Consider the following 23,356-nt stretch of genomic DNA (forward strand, 5'->3'; position numbering starts at 1 on the left):
ACAATTCTTTTTGAAACCAAGTAACCAGAACCACAGTATTCTATATAGAATTCATTAACAGATTTATATTGACATGATGATACTTACAATCCATGTTTCCAGCATAAATTTTGCATTTGTCTTCTCACTAGTGTTACAGCTATTTCAGGTTTCATTCATACACACACACTTGAGACCTTCTGCCACGGGAGGCAGGCCTGTCCATCTCAGGTATGAGGCATGACATGCAAAAATGCATCTGGACCAAGTCACTAGTAGGCTAAAAGGCAAAGCCATAGCCAGTTATATATTCACCTTGCTTTGAACAGCATTAGAGCCATCAAGCACATTTCTTTACGGTATTCAAGAGAACACCACATTTCTACCACCAGCTTCCTTCAGTGCGGCAGATCCATGTAAGTCATTTCTAGATAAGTACCAAAATAAATGGGCATCTTTGGTTAATTTTTTTAACAGTCCCTACCATTGAATGCAGATATAGGGCTGGCTGCAGTTCACTTCCATTTCAGCCTGTAAATTCTTCAGTTGGTGTCTTAGGATACGAGTTAATGATTTACATTTGAGAAATATGCCAATGTAGTTCTGCTTCAGTATTTTGCCAAAGTATTTGTCAACACACCTTTAACCGTTGTGCTCATAAACACTTCCAAGTATTCAAATTTATTTTTATTGATTGAGACATTCATCTTCTATTCAATCAGAGTTACAAAGCCTGATTATTTACTTACATTTAGTTCAGCATTAAATGTAGAAAAAAATTCTGAGACTTCTCTTCATCAGCCAAATACAAACAGAAAATAAAGAGATCCCTGATCAGTAAAAACCTTTAACAAAATGACTCTGTAGTTCATTAATGTACTATTTTTAGATATGCAGAAAATTCAATGTTGTGGAGCCTTTTCCTCTTGGAATTTTGTTACAATACCCATTGGGTTGTCAGCTCATTGCTTCAGCAATTTTGGAATTAACTCAGACTTATATTAAGGCTAGAGGTTACACAACTGCCAAATGACCGTCTAAATGCTTTTTTTGTCCTGGCTCAGTCGAATAGCAAACTCTACTAAAGTACGCGTGGGTCGTCCTGCCATGCCTTTACGAAGGTATGGGACTTCATCTTTATTTGCCATCACACCAGCAATATCTAAATGAGCCCAATGAGGAATGGTCACAAATTCCTTCAGGAAGGCAGCAGCTGTACATGCACCACCAGACCTTATGGGAAAGAAAAATAAAGTATTAGTGGATTTTTAAAAACTGTGTTTATTTAGGAGTAAAATAGTATATACCAAGCTATACAATTTCAGTACAGATGTCGCATCAAACCATGGCTTATATTAACCAGTTTAGAATTTAAACCCTGATTTGAGCTTCCAAATGTAACAACAAGCAAAGTAAGGTATATGCATGCTGGTCCGCATTTAATTTGTATCTTCTCTGTACACTGCTTCATAAGTTCACTCCCATATTCATGGTGCAGTAGCTTTTGGAATCAGTGATGGCTGTAGTGTTTAAAGTTTCTTCTTAGCTTCTTTCTCTGGTTTGTTGGTCGTGAACAAACCAGAGAAAGGAAGCTGCCTGCCCCAAAACAACACAAGACAGCTCTATGGCTCATTCAACTGTAACTACTGCAACTGAAGAAAGGAGTTAATGAAATACTAGGATTTCTGTGGAGAACCCTGGTTGGTTATAGTGCAAAAAATGCCCACCATGTTAAAGGATAGTTAGCAAAAACCCTGGTTTGCAAACACTCCTCAAATAGGATTTCTCATTCCGGTTGATCACAAATCAGTTAATGAAGGCAGAAATCCAAACCATAGCTAACTTGCCTTAACTATGATTTGGCACGCCTTCACTAGGCCAGTCATTTCTCTTAAGACAAGGAAGAGTACTACTTGAACTGAATAAAACTGAAGGACTACTTACCTACCACTGTTGCCCATTTCTACTCCTACATGAACAAGACCCAAAAGACTCTTTCTACTTCTCCTCTTATCTGAACAGTAATAGCAGGTCTTATGAGAGTTCTTCCACTTATGGACTTGCTTTTTTCACTTGTTTTTTAAAAGTTATCTAGGTATACTTGTGACAGTAGCTTAAGCAATAGCACTAGTGACAGCAGGTTCAATTTAGCAACATACCTGTATTTTCCAATATTGTTGACGTCTGCAAGTTGACAATCTGTAACTTGTTTTGTGTAATGCTCAAACAGAGGCATCCTCCAAACACGGTCCCCTGTAAGAATACTAGCCTACAGATTTAAACACATGATGGGTAAAGAGGAGGTTAGTAAAACATAATACACTCCTCCCTCCACATTTGCTAGGGTTAGAGGCACAAGACACCGTGAATGTGGAAAAACCGCAAATAACAACAACGCTATGTTTTTGCCTGAGAGAACCCCTCTCTAGGAATCTCCAGGTGCTCTAGTGCAACTTGGTGATCAACATCTGCCAGACATGGACCATAGAATTGCGATGGAGGAGCTACAAATACCTTGTGGAGTGTTCTCTCTAGGAATCTCTAGGTCTTTCACAGTGCGACTTTGTGTTAAAGTTGACCACAGATTTGCGCTGGAGGACCAAGATATTCATCGAGAAAACATATTAACAAAATCCATGAATGATCAAAGCCACAAATGTGGAGGGACGAGTGTACTTCTAACCAGGCTGTAACAGTGTAACATACTGTGCTCTTCTTAAATGGGTTAAACTAGAGCTAATATCTTGGTTCAAACTCAGGCAGACATTTAACAAAATGTGGGCCCTTAGCAAATGTTGGTTCCTGATCAATTGGTGCCATGACACCAGCAACAGGCTACAGATATGCCAATTACCCACCTTTTTATTCACAGCTACTCTAGTGGACCAGATCACCCCAGCCCAGGCAAAGGTGAAAAGAATAATGAAAATAAGTCTGCATAGGAAACTTAGTAAAAGATGTAGATAGATAATGGCCACTCAAAAGTGATCTTTACCTCCTTTACTTTACTTGAATCCCGCTTCATAAATTCACCTCTTCTTGATGTTGAACTGCCAGGTTATAGTTATCTACATATGCATACAATGCCATCCATTTATAGTGCTCACAGATTACAAATGGTCCATGAATTGCCACTAAATGGTCATAGCAATGATCCATGCCACAGAATTGGAATACATCAGTGTCACAAACTATTGTTAACTCAGAAAACTATCTACAGTCAGCCCTCCATATCCACAGATTTTTTTTATCCCTAAATCCAATTGTCCAAGGCTTGAAAATTCTCTCTCTCTCTCTCTCCACACACACACACACACACACACACACACACACACACACAGAGTGGACCCTTGTTATATGCTGGGGTTTGGTTCCAAGATCCCCGTGGATAACAACATCCATGGATGCTCAAGTCCCATTAAATATAATGACATAGCAAAATGGTGTCCCTTATAACAAATGGAAAATCAAGGTTTGATATTTGAAATGTATACTTTTTTTGAACCTTTTCAAACTGTGGATGCTTGAATCCATGTATAAGAAGGGCTGACTGTATATAAAAATTCCAAAAAGCAAACCTTGATTTTGCCATTTTATAAAGGGACCCCATTTTACTTTGGTATTGTATATAACAGGACTTGAGCATCCACAGAGGGCCCTGGAACCAAGCCCCAGAAGATAGGAAGGGCCCACTGTATAACTTTTACAATCAAATCATGAGGTTTTACTTGAAAGTTTCTCCCATCACAAGCCAATGACCATGAACAATTCTAATGCAATACTCAAGAATGGCTGCTAGTTTTACCCTAATCATCAACTGCCTGTAGTAAGCATGTACTCTGAAGAGTGATGTGTGGGATACAAACAAGGCATATAGAATCAGCCTGGGCGTAAAGGATTTTCAGCACTCAGGACAAGCTACTGAAATAATTATGCTTAGGGCACTAGAGGAAATCATGTGGCTCTCCAGATGTTTTTGGACTGCAACTTTCATTATTGCTCATGACTATTTATGGTGGCTAGTGCTACTGGAATTTGCAGTTTAACAGCATGTGGAGGGTTGCATGATCCCCACTCATGGCTTAGGGCACATTCATAAATGGAATCGGAAGATTTTTTGCATTTTCTGGGCCAAGAAAATCCACACTGAATGCTCAATTTGGTGTCCTTTAATTTTGAAAACACTGGAAGACACGCAATCAAGGACACTTTAATATTCCATACCAAACACCTTTAGAAAACAATAATACATAATGTTTCACTTATGTATTGGAACTGTAAAAGATTCCAAAATGTTAGGACTAGAAATAGAACTATTCTGCTGATCAAACAAAAGATCCATAAGCACAAGTCCTCCTGATGCTTAATAGTAGACAGAATTTCAGGTTTGCTATCCCATTTTTGTTGACTTGATAATCTATTAAAAAAATCCCCAATCCTTTCTTGAAAAGGGCCAGTAGCCATTTTCACATCTGTCATTTATGCTGTAACCTACCTCATAAAGATGGTTCCACAGCTGGTGTGAATTGGTAAAAACCCCAGTGGCTGCAGATCCTAGCGCTACATCCATGGCACCTATACAACATTATACAATTCATGTTATAAACATATCATTTAGAAGCCAACGAAGATTATCTCTTTTTCTCTGCATGGGTACTTCCAAACTGACACACACAACTACTCCTGCATTTGATAGGAGATGCACCCAGAAAAGAAACAAAATCTGTCAGGTGCCAAGGCATATCCACACAAGAGGTCAAATAAGGGAAATACTGACATGGCTATGACTGTTATGCAATCAGTTCTGAAGATTCCCCTGCAAAAATGCCACTTCTAGGGAAGTCATACTTGGCTGCAGTAACAAGAACACTGGACATGTGTAATGTGTCTAACTTTGGTCTGCCTTTTAAGATTTGCCTGAGATCCACAGAGGGGCAAATCCATATAAACATATTTTACCTGCTTTGGACCATCTGCCAGTCACCTGGATAATTCAGGTGCTGTTTATTACTAACAAAACTGTGCATAACTTTAGTCCAGAATACAGGTTGGACTGCCTCTTCCCATATCTTCCTGCCTGGACCTTATGATTGTATATGGACACTTTAATAATAACGTGCACATAGTAGTTTAGTGAACTGCCACTCCTAACTGTGGAACACTCTTTTCTGGGAGGCTATTTTAGAGCCCTCTTTTTTTCACTTCCACTTTCTGGTAGGAACAATTGAGTTGAGGTGGGCTTGGGCTTAATTTTTTTCTGGCTGAAGCAGATTGTTAATTATATACTATATTGCTTCTGCTTTGGGCGTGAGTATGCTAATTGTTTGAATTGCTCGTTTTGCTACATTCTGAGTGTAGAAACAGCCATTCTGCATCTCTAGTGGGATGTAAATGAAAGTGGCTAAATATCCTATAACATCTGTGGCAGTGTTTTCTCTGCCTGTGAAGTCAGCATGATGTGGTATTAAAGACCACATTTCACAATATCAGTATGCCAGTGTAGTCACAACCTTGTATGTTCACATATGTGCTGAGACAGATGTGCAGAAGGAGGGTGTAGATAAATACAAAAACCTGCTGTCGACTTGGAAATATTCAACATTTAATCTGTGTTCCATCAGGAACAGGCTGTACTAGAGTATACAGCATCTGTGTTATTACCAGGGGAAGTGACACATTGTGTATGGTTTAGAAACACGTTTCCGTTTAAATGTCATACTCAGGGAATACAGAGGAGAGAAATATCAAACAAGTAAAGGTCTGATACCTGTTAATGTTGCAGCATCTATAATGGCTCTTGGGTTAAAACTGTGGGCATAACAAAGAGCATCAGCCAATACCAATCTTCCCTCTGCATCTGTGTTGTCAACCTTTTATGATGAGGGATCAAGAAAAGGAGTGTTAAGAGCAAAATACATTTACTTAATAATAATGCTGGTATACTGCCAAACAATTAGAATTTTGTGCTGATAACAATATTGGAAAAACCATAAAATGTGTGCAAATAATTAAAAAAATAGAACCAGCAGTAATACAAAGGTAACATGTAAAACAAAACCAAATAAACACCCAGCATCTGCAAACCTTTGGTAAAACAGAACTAAAATAATCAGTAAAAGTTAAAATGCCTGGGAAAACAGGTATGGTATTCCCCATCATACTTTGTGGGGCAGATGGGAACAGCCTTTTGAACATAGCCTAAGAGTCTGATTAAGTTATCAGTGGAAAAAGCAATTCTTCAGGTGACCTGGCTCAAAACTTTAAATCTGGTTGAGAAATAAAATGGTCAGCTGGTACAAATGGAAAACAACTCACATACTATGGCTGTGCTGGCCAGGTTTAGTAAGCTTGCTGACTGATTTTGGTCTACTCTGAGGTTCCACAATACTTTCAGCAACAGACCCATTTATAAATGCACCACCATAATCCAAACAAGAGTTTGCCAGAACATAGGCCATTATTTAAATTGTCAAAGGTTATTTCAGTTACAGGTATACCTCAGTTAAAAAAGCAGATTTGCTCCTAGACATTACTTCTTTAACAGAAAATGTTGTACCAGAGGCAGAAAAAATATGGAACGAATAGGGATAGGTTCCTGCACCACAAAAAAAGAAAAAAAAATTCAACAGGTTTCAGCAAACTTTTCATCCCAAACTAAAATGTGAAATGAAACAACCAGATCAGGAATGCCTTGCATAAATAAAGACATTGTGAATCCTCAAAGAGATTGCTTGAAAGCTTCTTCCAAAATGCATCCAGCAATGATTTTTTAAAATTTTCATTAGCCTCCACTTCTTTTGTTTTCCATTTTGGTAGCTAAACTTATAGATCTAGAGTAGCTGGTGAGGTAGGCTTATGCACTTTCTCCTTTTCTCTCTGTTTTGGTATTCAATATGCAATATTACAAATTCTGGAGACAGCTGCTGTTTACCTAGCCTGTTGTAGGCAGGCGCACACAGCTACAGTACGATCATCTACAGCAGAATCTCATTATTACCCAGCAAACACTTTATTGCATTGTTTACTGCAAAAACACTGTTGCAATTTGACACTAAAAGTCTGTTTCTCCAACTCTCTTTCACTGTCCTTCCAAAGCTAATGCTAAAAAAAACTTACAGCTAGACACAGAAGACAGAAAAAGAGGGAGCTGAGAGGATATAAAATGGCTCTGTACAAAGGAACTTCTTTGTCAGAGGTTTTGTTTACTGAGATATACTAGTAGCTATTAAAAACGTAGCATTTCTGTATTATGCTATGGAAGGTCATTGGGTAATCTGTACAACAGGTTCAATAAAGTGGGCAAGTATTATGGCTAGCCCCACAATGCAGATGAGTGAGTAAGGCATGAAGCTGAGTTAAAAGTAAGTCACTTACTTAGGGCTAGATTGTAAGGTCTCTCTGCAGAAAAATGGTAGAATAAAATGAGGACTCTTTCATTTCAGACTGGATATGGGAAACACTGGCCCCATACAGACAGGCCAAAATAAAGCTGCTTCAGGTCACTTTGGAAGCATGCTGTTTCAATGATGCATGCGTACTAAGAGTCCGGAAGCTGCACCAAAGCCAAGATCCAGTCCTTAGGGCTAGAGCGCAGCTTTGGAGCAGCTTCCGGACTCTTAAGACACATGCATCTTTGAAACAGCATACCTCCAAAGTGACCTGAAGCAGCTTTATTTTGGCCTGTCTGTATGGGGCCACAGTTTCTTTTAAATGTTCCCTTGTATTAAAACTGTCTCTGCAAATTAAAAATGATAATAATGTAGCACACAAGGAAGAAAGGATCTGCTTTGAATGCTAGTTTTACATGCAGAAAACTAGCTGTGATAGCACTCAAGAGAGTATTCAAAGCCACAAAGCCTTCATCTAATTTAAAGTAGCCGAGTCCATTCTGCAACCTTGCAATTCTATTATTATTATTATTATTATTATTATTATTATTATTATTACCCCGCTCTTCAGCCAAAAGGCTATCAGAGTGGCTTACAAATTGTTAATTAGACATTTCCCTGCCCTCAGGCTTACAATCTAAAGAGCAGGCTGCATATCATCCTAGAAAGAACTCCAGAGATTCTTGACACCTGGATCAGGCTTGAGTTCATGACTTAAACACTACACTTTAAACTAGTTCTACTGCATACAGTAAATTTACAAAGATGGACCCTGAGCTTTCAAAATGACTCTTACAGCCAAGCCTAAAATCTTGTGATAAAGGACGTGATGTGAATATTTTGATGAATAACCTTTAAATAAAAGTTATGCCCTGTCAATTGCCCTTTTAAAGCTACATTTCCTCTATGGGGGTTGTCTCTATAGCTTAAACACTTTCACAGCTCAGGGTGTTGGTAATATTCAACAAGCTTAATTTGCTTTTTTAAAACTGCCAAATAAGCATATGACACATACCTGAATTGTTTTCCCATTCTTGGCCCTCACAACATCTCCAGGTTTGTTTGCCTTCCCACTAGGCAAGTTTTCACAAAGGGGTGTCAAACCTGGGAAAGAGAGAAGTCAGTTATCATTACAATCAAACACAACAGTTAATGTTACTGTTTAATAACATGTTATCATCATTAATATTAATGTTTTAAATCAACATTTTTGAGTTTTTTAGTTAAATAATTTGATTTATTTGGATGCTTTGCTCAAATTTTCTGTACAATTTAAATTCTTCCTTTGGAGTGAAGGGTGCAGCTACATTGTAGAAATGCTGCAGTTTGACACCACTTTAACTGCCATAGTTCCATCTTACAAAATCCTGGCAGAAAAAGCTAAGAGCTTGGAAAACTACAATCCCAGGATTCCATAGCAATTAAAGTAGTGTCAAAGTGTATACAATGTAGATGCACCCGAGTTATCTGAAAGAAAGAACCAGTTTATCTGTTCACCACTTAATGAAGCAAGATGTAAGAAGATATGCCCAGTGGGTACAGGAGTTGCCAATCCATACAACAGTAGACAGCTCTGCCTTGGGGTGCTCTTTCCATCTCCCTTACTGCATCAGACTTTGGGCAAAGAGAGTGTTACCAGTCATCACAGACCTTAAGGCAAAGCTGAAGCCTCTCACATCCCCCTCCCTCCCCACCCCTGGAATTAAAAGAAAACCAGGAAAGGAAGAAGGCTCAGTATTGAAGATGAAAAAGAGGGACTAGCAAAGGTCTCTATGGCTGTAACAGCTGAAAGGACTGAAAGTCATTATACTGGCAGGAATGCGTGTTCGTACATATGTCTTATGAGGCAAATACATTCAAAGTGTGGAAACATTCCTTCCCCCCGGCTTTTTTTTAAAGACGGTAATTCCCAAAAGCTCTTAAAATAACATGGCCTGTAGCCATGCTGGCAGGGGGATTCTGGAAGAGCAGTCCATGAGGATTCCCCCCCCCCCACATGTACCCTCCACTATCTGAAAGTCCCAATTAAAGACGCTCTCAGCAACAGAGTGTGTTTGACTCACAACTGAACTATACTAGCTCCTATTTGAGGGAGGAGAAACCTGAGAACAAACAAGTAGGAAAAGGAGATAGCCATTCTTGTGTGTCAGTCCTGCATGAATACTTGAAAAAGAGCCACAGCTGGATGACAGCAGACATATTTTCTATGTAAATCACCCTGGGTTCAATTTCTGGCCAAACTGATCAAAGACAATTCAGACAGCAGCTCTGAGAAAGATCTTTACACCAGAGATTGCAGGAGAGCCAGTGACAGCAGACAATATTAAGCTTGATGTACTCATGCTGACTCAACAAAAAGCAGGTCCCTAGGTTTGTAGCATGAGCTTGTAACATGATCTCCTGACAAGTGTTTCTATCTTGGACATCCTTCACACATTTTGGGGCATCACTTCCCATGTACTTACCAATTATGTTAAGGGGCAACTTTAATTCTGCAGCTGTCACGATGGCTGAACAGATGGTAGCTGCTCCTCCCATATCAGCTCTCATGGCATCCATATTGGCAGATGGCTTAATGGAAATGCCACCACTGCAAAAAATAAAAATAACAAAAAATCATATGTATGTCACCCAGTGTGAATGAAAGATTCCCATGTATATCCAAGTTCAGCATCTTACCATGAGAAATTTTACTGGGCACTGGTCTATATTTTTCTTCCCCCAAAAAACACCAAACATGTAAACACACACATACACACATACGTAAAACATGGCAGTCCATGCTGAAATCCAAAGATCTACAAGCCAAAGATGAGATCCTCACCCGCTTTCAGAAAACAGAGAAACCCAGTTCAGGAATTACAGCAAATACATAATAAACATGTACTTGCATATGTGAGCTCTGCTCCCAATATCCCTGGTCTTCTCAATTGGGATCTGCCAGGGGAATTGATTCGGTAGCCTTTTTTTATCAAGCGGACAAGAGCTGAAGCCCTCTTCAGTCCTTCCCAATCACAACAAAGGGGGGGGGGGACAACGGGACACGAAAGGTGGTGCTAGCACATGCAGGGCCCATGCGCCTTATACTATTACATATGGAGGCATTGCGTCTGCATAGAACCAGAAAATAAAATTCTGAAATGAAAGCTTAAATGCACAGTTTGCTTAAAGTGACAAATGAAGATAGCACAATTCCCACCCAATCCACAAGGGTAGTTAAAGATTTGAATTGAGGGCCTATATGATTCAATACTAGGGCCTTCCTTGTTTTTCATTAGTCTCTGCTAGAAGCAGACCATTTCTTCAGGCCTCTGTTCCCACATGAATGAATCATTCAACCATTCTTGATACAGAGTTGCACCAGAATTACCGAAAGGCCACACATTTCCCAATCCCTTGTGCTTTGCCACTTTCAACATCCACACTAAAGTAGGAAAGCTGAGTCAGGATGAACCACATAAGCCTGAGGAAGGGGCTATAAGTGTGACCTGCCACACAGCTTTTCAAAATGGTAATGAGCTAAATTGATAGTCCTAATTGAAATACATACAATTTTATTTTTTAATGACATTTTAATTGTAATTCAGGTTTTGTTTTCAAAATAGACACTTCAAAATATGCATAAAACCATACCTATCAAAAGTAATTCCTTTCCCAACAAATACTAATGGAGGTTCACTGGCATCACTGCTTCCTTTATAATGAATTTCCAAAAAGACTGGTGGTTCATCTGAGCCTTTTGCAACACTCAAGAAAGATCCCATCTCTTGTGCCTCTATCCATGACTTATCCCTGCAAAAAGTACAATTTATTCAGGATATAATTACGATTTCAACATTTTTAAAATTTTATTTTATTTTATTTTGTTACAAATAGTATTGTAAATTCCTGAACTAAGGAAACCTGAAGTATAAGGAACTTTTTGGTTTTGCCAGTTTGAGGAACAGGAGAAAAACAAAACAAAACGAGAATACAACAATATTAGTAAAACAGAGAAACTTATTTTGTCCCCACTAGTTTTCTGTAATGTCAAGGAAACCAAGATCATGAAATATAATGATATGGTACTATACATAATCTTATGTAAAAGTATTCATCTTACAGAGCTTATAGAAATTATTTTGGGGCAATACGTATGTGAATACCTAGTCTTAAATATTTTATTTTCATTGTATGAGAAAATATTCCATAATCCATTTCCTCTATTTTTAACAGTAAAATGGGCTTCAGAAAAACAAAAAAACCTCCCCCATCACCAATGGTACAATCCCCCCCCCCTGGACTTCACAGCTCTAATGCCTACGCTGCTCACCCAGAGCACCACCTTTTCTTCTCACTCTCATCTATCCCCACAAAAAGAACAAAGCCCATCATGCACAATACTTTCCCTTCTTCTGTGTCTGCACATGGCACCCATGATGCTGCCATGCCACCAACAGAAGCACACAGGGTTTTGAGGTACCCTGATCTGAAGTAATGCTACACCCTCAAAATGGCAGAAACATCCATACACAGAACATCCTCTCTGCACATGAAATACATGGCTATTCCAAAAGCTCTGAATGGTGCAGTCTCCAAAATATTAAATCTCCATTCAGTCATGACTTTCACTGGATGGGGGTAGTGACACCACTTCCTACCTTAATCTATTTTATAGCGTAAGGGGAAGGGGAAGAGTAATACTCTTGGAACAGTGTACTGTGCTGTTTTGAGTGTAGGACAAGGATCCTACAAATCCCCGCTCGGCCACAGAAACTCACCGGGTGATTTGGGAAAGTCACATTGCCTCAGCCTTAGAAGAAGACAATGGCAAACCTCCTCTGAATAAATCTTATCAAGAAATCCCTATGACTGGGTTGCCAGAAGTTGAAGTTCACTTGAAGACACAACAATAAAATACAAGTGCAAAAAGATTGGGTTTCTTGAAATCTTTTTGGAAAAGTTTTGGAGGAAAGTGCCCTTTGCCCCACCAGCATTCTTTTGAGATTGTGACTGAATGAGCTAAAGCCAATACAGGAAGGGCAACTGTGACTGTCCCCCAGTCCAGATGTTTGTATTTCGACATACTACAATGATACGCCAGTTCTTTCATAGAGAAATGACATTTTCTTATGATTTCTCTGTTCTTAGGAGATATAAATATGTTTGTACATATGTTTCAACATTGTCTTTATGGTTTTGGGTTTAAAAATGTTAAGTGCCTTTACATCTTTGTTGGGGGGAACCCATGAAGATGACTCAAAGACATTTCCATATAATAGTGCTAACACATTATGCCCTCAGACTAGCATATGCTCCAAGTATGCAAAGGAACAATTTAAACAGAACTTACCTGATATGAACAGTCACATTGCTGCTAAAGCCTTTGAGTTTCTCTTCAATAATAGCAGCAAATCTGGTAGGCGTGATATGGTTGGCTGGAGCCTCCATTAGGTATCGTGCCAAGTTTTGGCCCTTTGCATAGATAAGGCCTTTTTTCCAGGCCTCAATTCCATCGCTAAACAGGAATACATAGAAAATGCCATGAAATATCAATATGGAAGTGAGATATCAGAATTCAGCAACTCTCCATATGATACAGCAGAAGAGTCTCAAAATCACAGGAAGATCAGAAACAGACACCAAAAAAATTAGACAATGACCTATAGGAGCTTGAAGATAATACATTACAAATTAATTTGTTGCCCCTAATTCATTAACATTTTTAACAACAATTAATACTTGTTTTTGTAGTAATTAAACTGTAATAGTTTTTTGTATCAATTACCATTTCTCATTATTTTAATTTATTACTACTAAATTTCTAACCATTAAAATGCTTCTGATTAATGACTTAATTTTATAAGATTACTTTAACAGCTTAAATTTGAGGAATTTAATTTCTACGAAAAACTGGCATCTACACTGAATTATCATCAACACTAACACTTCCAACATATGTACCCTGCTATAAATAATACAGGTTGATATTAATTCAATAATAATAATAATAATAATAATAATAATAATAATAATAATAATAATACAGCCACCACCTCAAAGGTGGAAGTGCGCAGCTGGCAGTGAAAAGTTTTGGTTTGGAAGTTTTCGTATTTTTGGATTGCAGTGCTTAACCTGTATTTACACTTGAGCTCTTGTTCATTTCTCCTTGTAAGAGTCAGTGCTAAGGTCTCATTTACACTATTGATCCACTCATGTTTATTTAACTCAAAAAAGTATATGATCACCCAACTTTGTCTCTACAGAAGACCCACACAGCAGACATGCACCAAAAACAATACAGTGGACCCTTGTTATACGCTGGGGTTTGGTTCCACTATCTCCTGTGTATAACAAAATCCGTGTATGTTCAAGTCCTATTACATATAATGACAAAGCAAGATGGTGTCCCTTATAAAAATGGAAAATCAAGGTAAATTTATACTTTTTTGGAACATTTTCAAACCGTGTATGCTTAAATCCATGTATAAAAAAATCCATGTATAAGAAGGGCCAACTGTACAAGCCATTTTTAAGTGATAGTAGGCCTGTCCATACTATTTATAAATAAACAAACAAGGTATCTTTCTACAAAGATCCTAATTTCTCACCTCTTGGGACTTCCTGAAAAGACATTTTCAATTCACATGGACCTTTCCAGTTAGTAGGGAGAGAAGGCTGGATGAAGGAGGCTGGGTAGATAATTTGGCCAAAAAACGTTCAGATTTCATAATGCTTAGACAATTGGCAAACAAGAGCGTTCTCTTTTTTGTCTTGGCTCACTATTAGCTTTGGAGTCTTAGATAGGCCTGGCTCCTTTTTTAAAGGCACAGTGTTCCAAAAATCTTACTGTTCGAGCACAAATGTCCTGTGTTCCCTTGCCTAACATCCAGAGTAAAAAAACAAAATGCCTTTAGTTGAAACTAGCAAACTGCATGGGGTGGTGGGTGGTGGAGCTTTATGCTGCAATCTGTCCTGAAATAGAAAGAACCCAGCCTATTCTGTTTGTGCTGGGAATTGCTCCAGAGGTTCTATGAAAAGGGGCACTTTGGTTGCTTAAAAACAAAAGCAAAAACGAGAACTTTAGCAAGCATAAAGAGTTTACTTCTTTTAAAAGTTAATTGCACAAGTGGGGTTTCTCAGCCAATTACCTCCCATGCAACTGAACATCAACCACTGGCTTCTTTTTCTGCTTAAGTTCATCATATTCAAAGAGGCCAAGGAGGGCTCCTTCAGCTGCAGCCTGAGCATCTCCACAAGGGTCAACCTCCACACGAGGGACTTCGAGATCCTGAATTTGCCGGCATCCAGCTGAAAAGTAAATACATACATTCATAGTATTAATAACTGAAGAGAAACAGTGAGGGAAGGGGGGAGGGGGTTGTAAACAACAACAACAACAACATCTTAATTTGACTTAGACCGTCAAGTATTCTAAATCAGAATGCGTCTCATCCTGATTAGCCAAATGTGTTTGAGGATGGCACTTTTCAATGCTGCACTTCTTGTTTTTCCAAGATCCAAATGATGTTTTACTAACTACAGATGTGGACTACAACTCTGGAGACCAGGGTTCGAATCATCACTTAGCCATGGAAACCCACTGGGTGACATTGGGCAAGTCACAATCTCTAAGCCTCAGAAGAAGGCAAAGACAGCCCCCCTCTGAACAACCTTGCCAAGAAAAGCCCATGGTAGAGTTGCTATAAGTCAGAGACTTGAGAGCACACATGTGCGTATACACACACACAGGGGCTTATCTTCCCCTTTCCCTGGATTTTTTAAAATCCCTACCCAAACAACAACTTTTTTTAGAAAAACAAGAAAATTTCAAGCACATTCGTGGCAGTCTTGTTTGTTAGGTGGATTGTAACAGTCAGTGTGGGTGTGTTAAGTCCCTTCAAGCTCTGTATTTTCCAGATCTGTTATTCTTTTCTGTCCCTGAATGCATCCTTTTATCTTTTTTTTTCAGATACATGGAGGCATTATATCTACAGTACTACTGTTATATCAGTAAACTCCTATAATATTACTGCTCTGCTGGGTTGAGATTACACAATCCACCCACAGGTTTTACGTGAAACAGCTTCATACAGATCAGAGACTGTGGCCCAGAAACATCAGCTCCACTCTGAAACACCCCATACAACCTGTTTAGTGACAAGCTCTCCCTCTCCTCCTTCTGTCAGGCTTCTTCTCCCTTTCTGTTCCTTTCCTTTCCTCCCCCCCTTCTTGCATATTTTAATTTTGAATTGTTTTAGTATCCAATATATACCGGTATGTGCATTTGCACATATATAAAATCTGTGTAGTTTATATCCCACTCTAGGTCCCTTGCTGGGAGAAAGTTGGGATATAAATTAAACAAATAAACAATATAAATTATTGTGCCACTTGTCATTCCATCTGAACGTACCGTATATACTCATGTACAAGTCAGCCTCATGTATGTCGAGGGAAGGTTTCAGGATCAAAATCCTGGATTTTGATATGACCATGGATAAGTTGAGGGTAAAACGTAGGGGGCTATAAAGAAGGATGGAAAGGGGGAAATACCACTTTCGTCCCTCCTTCTCCTCCTCTGGACCTCTCCCAACCAATTTCCAAGTGTCGGAGGGGTGGTTTTAATATCAGATTGAGAAAGGAAGCAAGTGGATTGCACAACGGATTGGAGAGATAGTTTTAAATGAAGAGGTTTTTTTTCCATAAGAAGCAAGGCCTTGCAAAATGGACTGGAGACAGAAGCAAGCGGTTTTAAATGGAGAGGTTTTTTTCCTCATAGAAAGCAAAGTCTTGCAAAAGGGACTGGAGAGATGGTTTTAAACGAGAGGTTTTTTGATAGGAAGCCAAGTCTTGCAAAACGGACCTGAGAGAGAAGCAAATGCATTGTATTATGTATTATGTACTGTATTTTTATATTGTTGGCATTGTATAGTATGGCATTGTTTTTTTTCCTGTGCATTGTTTTGCTTTGTATTTTGAGACTCTGTTGTAAGCCGCCTTGATCACATGGAAAGGCGGGGTATAATAAAACTAATAATAATAATAAATGGAGACCTGTTTCCATAGGAAGCCAGGACTTGCAAAACATAGAGAGAAGCAAGTGGATTTAAATGGGGAGTTCTTCTGATAGGAAGCAAAGGTTTGCAAAATGGACTGGAGGGGGAAGGACCTGTTGTTCAATGGAGATTGGGGCATCAGGCAGGCTTGCTTTTTAGAGTCAATTTTGGGGCAAAAATGTCTCAACTTATAGTTGAGTATATAGGGTATGCAAAGTCACTAGGCCTCTCCCACCCTGAGTGAACTGTATTCTAACTAGCAAAGCAGAGAGGGGCAAAAGAGAAAGAGCCCACTTGTGGGACTCTTCATTCTGTTTAACAAGCCACAAGATGCCCTTGTTGTTTGTGATGATCCAGAGCTGGGGTTACATTTCTAGACCTCAATCCTGGATACATATGGTGTGGGTTGCTAAAAGACTGCTCTGTGCATATGTGGAGGAAGGGTAATCTCATTTGGTGCAGCAATAACCACACTGGAGCATAGCAATATAACAATGTTCCAGGAAGACAAATTTTAAAAATAAATTAAAAATCAAAAGGATTCATTTTGTGGTGGAAGGAGGAGAAGACCATGGATTTAAAAAAAAAAATGACAGGGAAAACAGCAAGAAGCATTCAAAGTGACTTTCTCTTAACATTAAATAGAGCAGCACAAGTTCCCATTCTGAATGAACCAATACTAAAGATCATGTATGCAATTAAAACAATTCAAAAGAGAATAAATTGATTAACCTGGAACCAAATTCCAAATTAGTATGCTATTAGTGCACTTTAGATGCACTTATCAATGAACTTTTGACTGCAAGCAACTCAGCAAAAGTGAGAAAATGCCTTAGCTAGCCTCCCATGATTCTATGATTAGCTGGCCAAAGTCTACAACCAGTTTCAAAACTATGCCATAAAAGTAGTTTGACTGCCAATAAAGCTATTTTAGCATTTTTTTTAAAGTCAACTCTCCCTTCAATGCACAAGAGCAGTTTAATTTGTGAAATAATTTATTAGCTGTCCTAATCATGGACATATTTAATTAAATCTATGCTTGCTTAAGGTAACAGGTAAGCAAGGGCTGCTCCCAAACCGCTTTCCTTCTCTCAACCTATCACAAGCCATTTGTCATGTACTTTGTATCTATAAAAGCTGCATACTTTGGCTATAGTTGTTTCAGGTACAGTTCAGTCTCTTAAAGATGCAGCTTACATACTTATTGAGAACTTACACTGCATTCAATTCAGTGGATCAAATGGTCAGCAGAGGACCGTCTTAGCTACTAGCCCTAAAACTTATGTTTACCTTCAAAATGCAACATGTTTCCAAATAGTCATTTAATAAATTACACAATAAGTTTAGGAAAATCAATGTTGAATTACCTGCAACAGCTGCCCTTATATTTTCCTTGTCTTCATCCCAGTTTTCATGTGGGTTCACTCCAACTGTCTTCTTACCCAAACCAACAACTACAACGCTCGAAAAGTCCTGCAACAAGCAAGAGATGTTTAGGTATTTTAAAAAAGATCTCCATGATTTTAAAAGCTGGATACAAACCCAATACTTATTTCATTCATATATAAAACCCAATACTTAAATCAAACTGCTAGTCCCAGGTAGGGCAGACCCACTGAAAGAAGTATTGTATGATAATTCAACACTTATATAAATCTGACTGATTCAGCCAACTTTAATTGAGACTAGCCATTGCATTTAGTCCTCTGTATTCTCTTGCTATTGTTTAGCAGATTGAAATGAATGACAAATAATAAAGCACAATGTCTCCTGCAACAGCTCAATAGTGAGTCAAAAGCTTATCTCTGAAGTTAAGTCGAAGGCTTTCATGGCTGGCATCCGTATTTTTGTGGGGTTTTTTGAGCTATGTGGCCATGTTCTAGAAGGGTTTATTCCTGATGTTTCGCCAGCATCTGTGGCTGGCATCTTCAGAGAAATCTCTGAAGTCTTACATGGTTGCAAACTTGCATAACTGAAAGATAAACGTAGGCCTCTGCATTTTTTTTTGCTGGAGATAGGAGATCAGTGGCAAAGAGGAACACTGAATTTTATGTGAAAACCCTAGAGCCCCTCCCTCTGAATATTTTGGAAGACATCTTTTAAAGTTGACGTTTGGTCTTTCTTTTCATTTTACTTAATTCTGATTTTACACCACAATATCTTTTATTCTGTGTGTGTATCTTCTAAATGCTTAATTGTACTGTTAGATGTCTGGAGTGTTAAACTACAAATAAATGTTACATGGTGGTATTTTTTGCAAAATAGAGGCAGTGCACACCTTGTAACAACAGTGATTTACAAACTCTTCAGTCAATCTATAAATATTTCTTTACATACAGACATGCTAGTTAAGTTTCTCTCACTAAATACTAAGGGCCCGAACAGACAGGCCAAAATAAAGCTGCTTCGGGTCACTTTGGAGGTATGCTGTTTAAATGCTGAATGCGTACTAAGATGCTGGAAGCTGTGCCAAAGCCATGCTCCAGTCCTAAGGACTGGAGTGCAGCTTTGGTGCAGCTTTTGGCCTCTTAAGATGCGTGTGTCATTTAAACAGCTTACCTCCAAAGTGACCCAAAGCAGCTTTATTTTGGCCTGTCTGTTTGGGCTCTAACTAAGGTTAAAGCATTCATTACGAGGTAGGAAAAAAACTTTCGGAGAGCCTCTTCAGAACAGCAAAGGGTGGACCCTGAATTCTGAGATAATTTCAATAGAATGGTACATAAATGGAAAACTGGAAATATATATACCATGCTTGCTCCAGAGCACAGTAGTAAGTATATTGCCAAGATACTACTTACTCCAAAACAAAGGTGGGAAGGAGCAGGACGTATAGCCTGCCAGATATTAGGGTGAGTGTTGCAAGATTGCTTTCTGCCCCAGAACTACTTCCTGGGCCTGAAACCTTATTTGCAACTTAAGGGTACACATTGCTTTACCTGAAAAACAAGGATCCCAACTTGTTTTTAATGAAGGGTGTTTACTTTTGGCCTCATAGCACCACCAGTAAGAAAATCAATTTAGAACATACCAGAGGTTTTGTGGTAGTGGAAGAAGCAAGTGCTATCTGTGCGCTCACCTTATGCTCCTACCCATGCTGCCCTTTCACTTGCCATCTTCCTTTCCTCTTCATAAGCGCTCAGAAGTAAACCTGATTCTATATATGGCTGTGCCACCATTATGCTTAGAGGGAAGCAATATCCAACTGGTCCCAGAAAATGGCAAACAAAAGAAAGGCCTAAATCCCTGCTGGGTGAGCTTTCACTTACTCAAGTGTCCACACAGTGGGATAAAATTAACATAAATTTAAAAAGGAAATCCTTTGGAGGAACAAAATAAGTAGGGTAAATTCCATACCTGATGCAAGCCATGAAAAATACGTGACTTTCCTTTCTTCAGCGGAGGTCCTGAACTGGAATACAATAGAGATATTGGCATGTGGGACTGTCAACTGCCTAGCAAAAGACAACCTGGCCTGCTGCTATGCCTGTACTTGCAACTTGACCTGCAGACATCAGGAAGCTTTTACTGGAAATATTACCAGCATGTAATGGGAACAAGCAGGAAATCATAAAAATATAATATGCTGGTAAATTACACCTTGCTTGGTTTAGGTTAATTAACAGTGGCTTCCGAGAGAGCTAAGCTCCTCTTTCTCATGGCAGCCACCCTGTCCCCAAGTCAGGTAGGGCCGGGTCAGTGCTACCTGCAGCAAGAAAAAATACTAGACAGCTCTTGTGCCTTCAAAGTGCAGAAAAGAACTTTGGTAAGGCACACATTGCTCCTTCTGAGTGGAGAAAGAAAATGGGGATCCATGAGTGAGACAGATAGCAGCAGGCAAGAGGAAGGAAAGCAGCAGGTCCAGCCCAAGACAGTATGTTGTCCGAGGAACACCAGAAGGCACTCTATCTCCTCCAATTCAAAAACCCAAGTTACTTTGATATATAAGACAGAAAACTCAACAAACACCTATTGCTGGCAGTAAACGTACAATCCCACAAAACCAAATTATTACGTCGTTAACAACTTGCTGCTCCGTCAGAACATGCTCTGAGTCCCATACTGAAAGAAAGGCCAATTTTAAATTTAAATTAAATTAAATATTAAAATCTGTTGATCAAAACAGTCATCTCACTCTGCCTAACAGCAGAGCCAATCTTGTAGAGCATCAGGGAGCAAACTGGGAAGAAGAAATGAGGTACTATGAGAAGATATATCCTCCTTAGCAAGATGCAGGGCTGATTTATCCCTTGGTATTTTGATGTCATTTCATAATTCAATGGGAAGGGGAGAAAGAAGAGAAACCTTCTTGGTACTTACATGGCCAACAAATCTCTGAGCTTCCCAGATATATGTTTGTCAAAGGTATCGGCTGCATTAGTGAACTGAGGAGCCCCCTCTTCTTTCTCACTGGTAAAGACTCCTAGGATGAGGCCCTAAAGAAAAGTGGTTTACTTCTTAGATACTATTACACAACATACAATGTTACAGTAAATGCAAATTACCCAACATATAGTAATTGAAAATTACACAACATACAGTAATTGCAAGTGGGGGGGAAGGAGAGAAAATAATCTTTTTGCACAGCAGTACTGTATAATGCTGTATCAGTAACACAGACTTTCTTTCCTAGTGAAGCCAATATACAGACATAAGATGAAACAGAGGTGGGCTCTCCAGATATTGTTGACTGAAACTCCCACCACTAGCTATGCTGCTAGGGCTGCTGGGATGTGCAGTCCAACAACATCTGGACAGTCACAGAATATCCACTCTAATATAAAACTAGAAAATGGTAAAATTAGTTATTTTTATATCATGCCACAGGCTTTGGTTGATCCATCTGTAAAATTAATAGCAGTGCCTCAACTGATCGGGGAGTAGAGAGCTTTAACCCAACTGGCCATGGGCTGTTTTTATAGCAAATTGTCACTATAAACCTGAAGATTGCTGTTCATGGAACCAGACCTCAAGTGGTTTTAATATACTGATAATCTGTTTTAGCAAATTACGAAGAGTAGCAGTCAAACCGGAAAAGTGACCTAAACTGCAGTGTATGGTTGAACAAATTTACCAACTGGTAATTAGTGATTCCATGATAAGTCCAAGAGAGAAACTGACCAAACAAAACAGGAGAATCAAACAAGATCAGAATGATAACAGCTCAGCTTGAACTTCTACTGAAAAAAAGCAACTGTTAGTTTTCAACTTTTCAAGGTCCAGTCTGTATTTGAATTTTATTTTTAAAAAATCAATTTGGCAGCTTCCTTCCTTTTCACTAACATCACACCACCTACCACATACTTTTCCATGAGGCTTGTTTTGGGGGGGGAAAGGACGTAATATGCTAATAGTAGCAATAGCAAGTACATTTCTATATCTCTTACTGATGTACTAAGCAGTTTACAAAATTTAAGCTAATTGCCCCCAATAATGCTTAGATTAAGCCGCCAGTTCAAAACATAAACCCACTATCATCTTATGCTCAAGCACGTTCATAAGCAAAACATCAAAGCAAAATTGTGATACAAGAAAAGATCCTAAGCATACCTAGCCAAGTTTCTATATAGTGCATGAACATAATGCACATTTTATGCAAACTCACCACTGGATGTTCTAGACCCCTAAAATGTGCAGCCAAGCAGTTGACTGTACAGTACCCCCAAAACAAATACCTTGCCAGAAGCAGCGTTGTGTTGACTGCCTATCCGCTGCATGATCTACTACCGTTTCCAGCTCTACACACCTTCACAGCAGTCAACGGAGGCTCCAAACTTTATAGCAAGGCAGGGCATCTTTGTACCGCCTCCTTAACTTCTCCTAGCTGGTCTTGTGCACTTATTTCACTTGTGACAAATGGGAATAACCTCTGGCCTGTACTGTAAGATCCACCTAAACAAGGGTGCAGCCACCAGAGGGTGGCCTGCAAGACAAGGCACATCAAAAACCAGAGCAGGAAAAGCACTGTGCTTGCGTTTCTGACATCTCAAATTTATCTCAGCTCAAACATCTGAGGCACACAAATTTTCCAGGCATTCTTTGGTCATTATGTTCTTGAGAATCTAAGCTACACAACTCTATCCACTGTTGCTGAATATCATCCATACATTTCAAAGCAACTTATGGAAGCAATGTGGTCTTCAGTCATTCCAGACTCAACATGAGATGGATTATGGTACGTAGTTTGCACATGTGTGTCACATATGTCCATTCATCCCCTTTTCTCTTCAACCTGACCGTATGCAACGGAGATCAGAATTAACGGAAGATGAAATTTTGGGAGATGTAGCTTATGACATGGTGACATCTGCCAAAATATCTTCTTTCACGTAACTATCAAAGAATAATAAATGCAGATATAACAGCCATGTTGACCATAAGACAAATGCCAAAATTAGGACTGTGATGGCAGATTATTTAATCCTAATAAAAGTTTGAAGAACTTGTTTGCGTTTGGTCTTTCTCTCAGCTGCTTACTGTCTCTTCAAAAAGAAAGGGTAAAAACAGGAACAAAAATTGTGAATGCCAAGACTCACTTTAAACTAGAACCAATTCACTAGCTGAAAATGACATGGTTTAAATTAGAGATGGGGAATCCCTGACACTCCAGAAGCCTTTTGACATTATAGCACTACAATTCTACTAAAGGCCATAGCAATATCCTGTGAAATCTGGGGTTTTTGCAGTCTGATGAGGCACCAGAGGAGCCCCATCAACTGCAAATCCCAGGATCCTATATGAATTCGGCAAGGCAGTTAAAGTAGACTCCTAGTACTGTAACTATAGTGTGAAAGCATCCTCGGCCTACAATCCCCAACAGCTCTACCATGGCCAGTGCTAATTATGGGTTATCATAGTTGAAAACCTCTAGTGGACCAAAGGTTTCCTCACCTTTCCTGTAGCTAAACATACTAGCTAATCCAGTTCTGACTAACTACACCTAGTAGGGTTGTA

General features: G+C 39.1%; 1 protein-coding gene across 2 annotated transcripts in view; it reads right to left on the bottom strand.

Annotated features, from left to right (window-relative positions):
• Positions 1-651: 651 nt before the first annotated feature.
• LAP3 (leucine aminopeptidase 3) overlaps positions 652-23,356 on the bottom strand; it is a 24,190-nt gene continuing 1,485 nt past the window's right edge. The window contains exons 1-13 of one of the 2 annotated variants that reach the window (XM_042469114.1): positions 22,078-22,522; positions 20,723-20,838; positions 19,760-19,814; positions 17,773-17,878; positions 14,498-14,657; positions 12,700-12,864; positions 11,001-11,159; positions 9,833-9,957; positions 8,383-8,471; positions 5,747-5,849; positions 4,475-4,554; positions 2,139-2,248; positions 652-1,212 (exon numbers count right to left, since the gene is read on the bottom strand). In XM_042469114.1, the coding sequence (XP_042325048.1) occupies positions 1,017-1,212; positions 2,139-2,248; positions 4,475-4,554; positions 5,747-5,849; positions 8,383-8,471; positions 9,833-9,957; positions 11,001-11,159; positions 12,700-12,864; positions 14,498-14,657; positions 17,773-17,878; positions 19,760-19,814; positions 20,723-20,838; positions 22,078-22,119 (1,506 nt within the window). In that variant the 5' untranslated portion in view covers positions 22,120-22,522 and the 3' untranslated portion in view covers positions 652-1,016. Of the gene's footprint in view, positions 1,213-2,138; positions 2,249-4,474; positions 4,555-5,746; positions 5,850-8,382; positions 8,472-9,832; positions 9,958-11,000; positions 11,160-12,699; positions 12,865-14,497; positions 14,658-17,772; positions 17,879-19,759; positions 19,815-20,722; positions 20,839-22,077; positions 22,523-23,356 lie in introns of those variants that run through there. The other variant, XM_042469113.1, reaches the window with a different exon arrangement.

The sequence above is a fragment of the Sceloporus undulatus genome, chromosome 5 (genome assembly GCF_019175285.1).
Source record: "Sceloporus undulatus isolate JIND9_A2432 ecotype Alabama chromosome 5, SceUnd_v1.1, whole genome shotgun sequence".
Classification (NCBI taxonomy): domain Eukaryota; kingdom Metazoa; phylum Chordata; class Lepidosauria; order Squamata; family Phrynosomatidae; genus Sceloporus; species Sceloporus undulatus.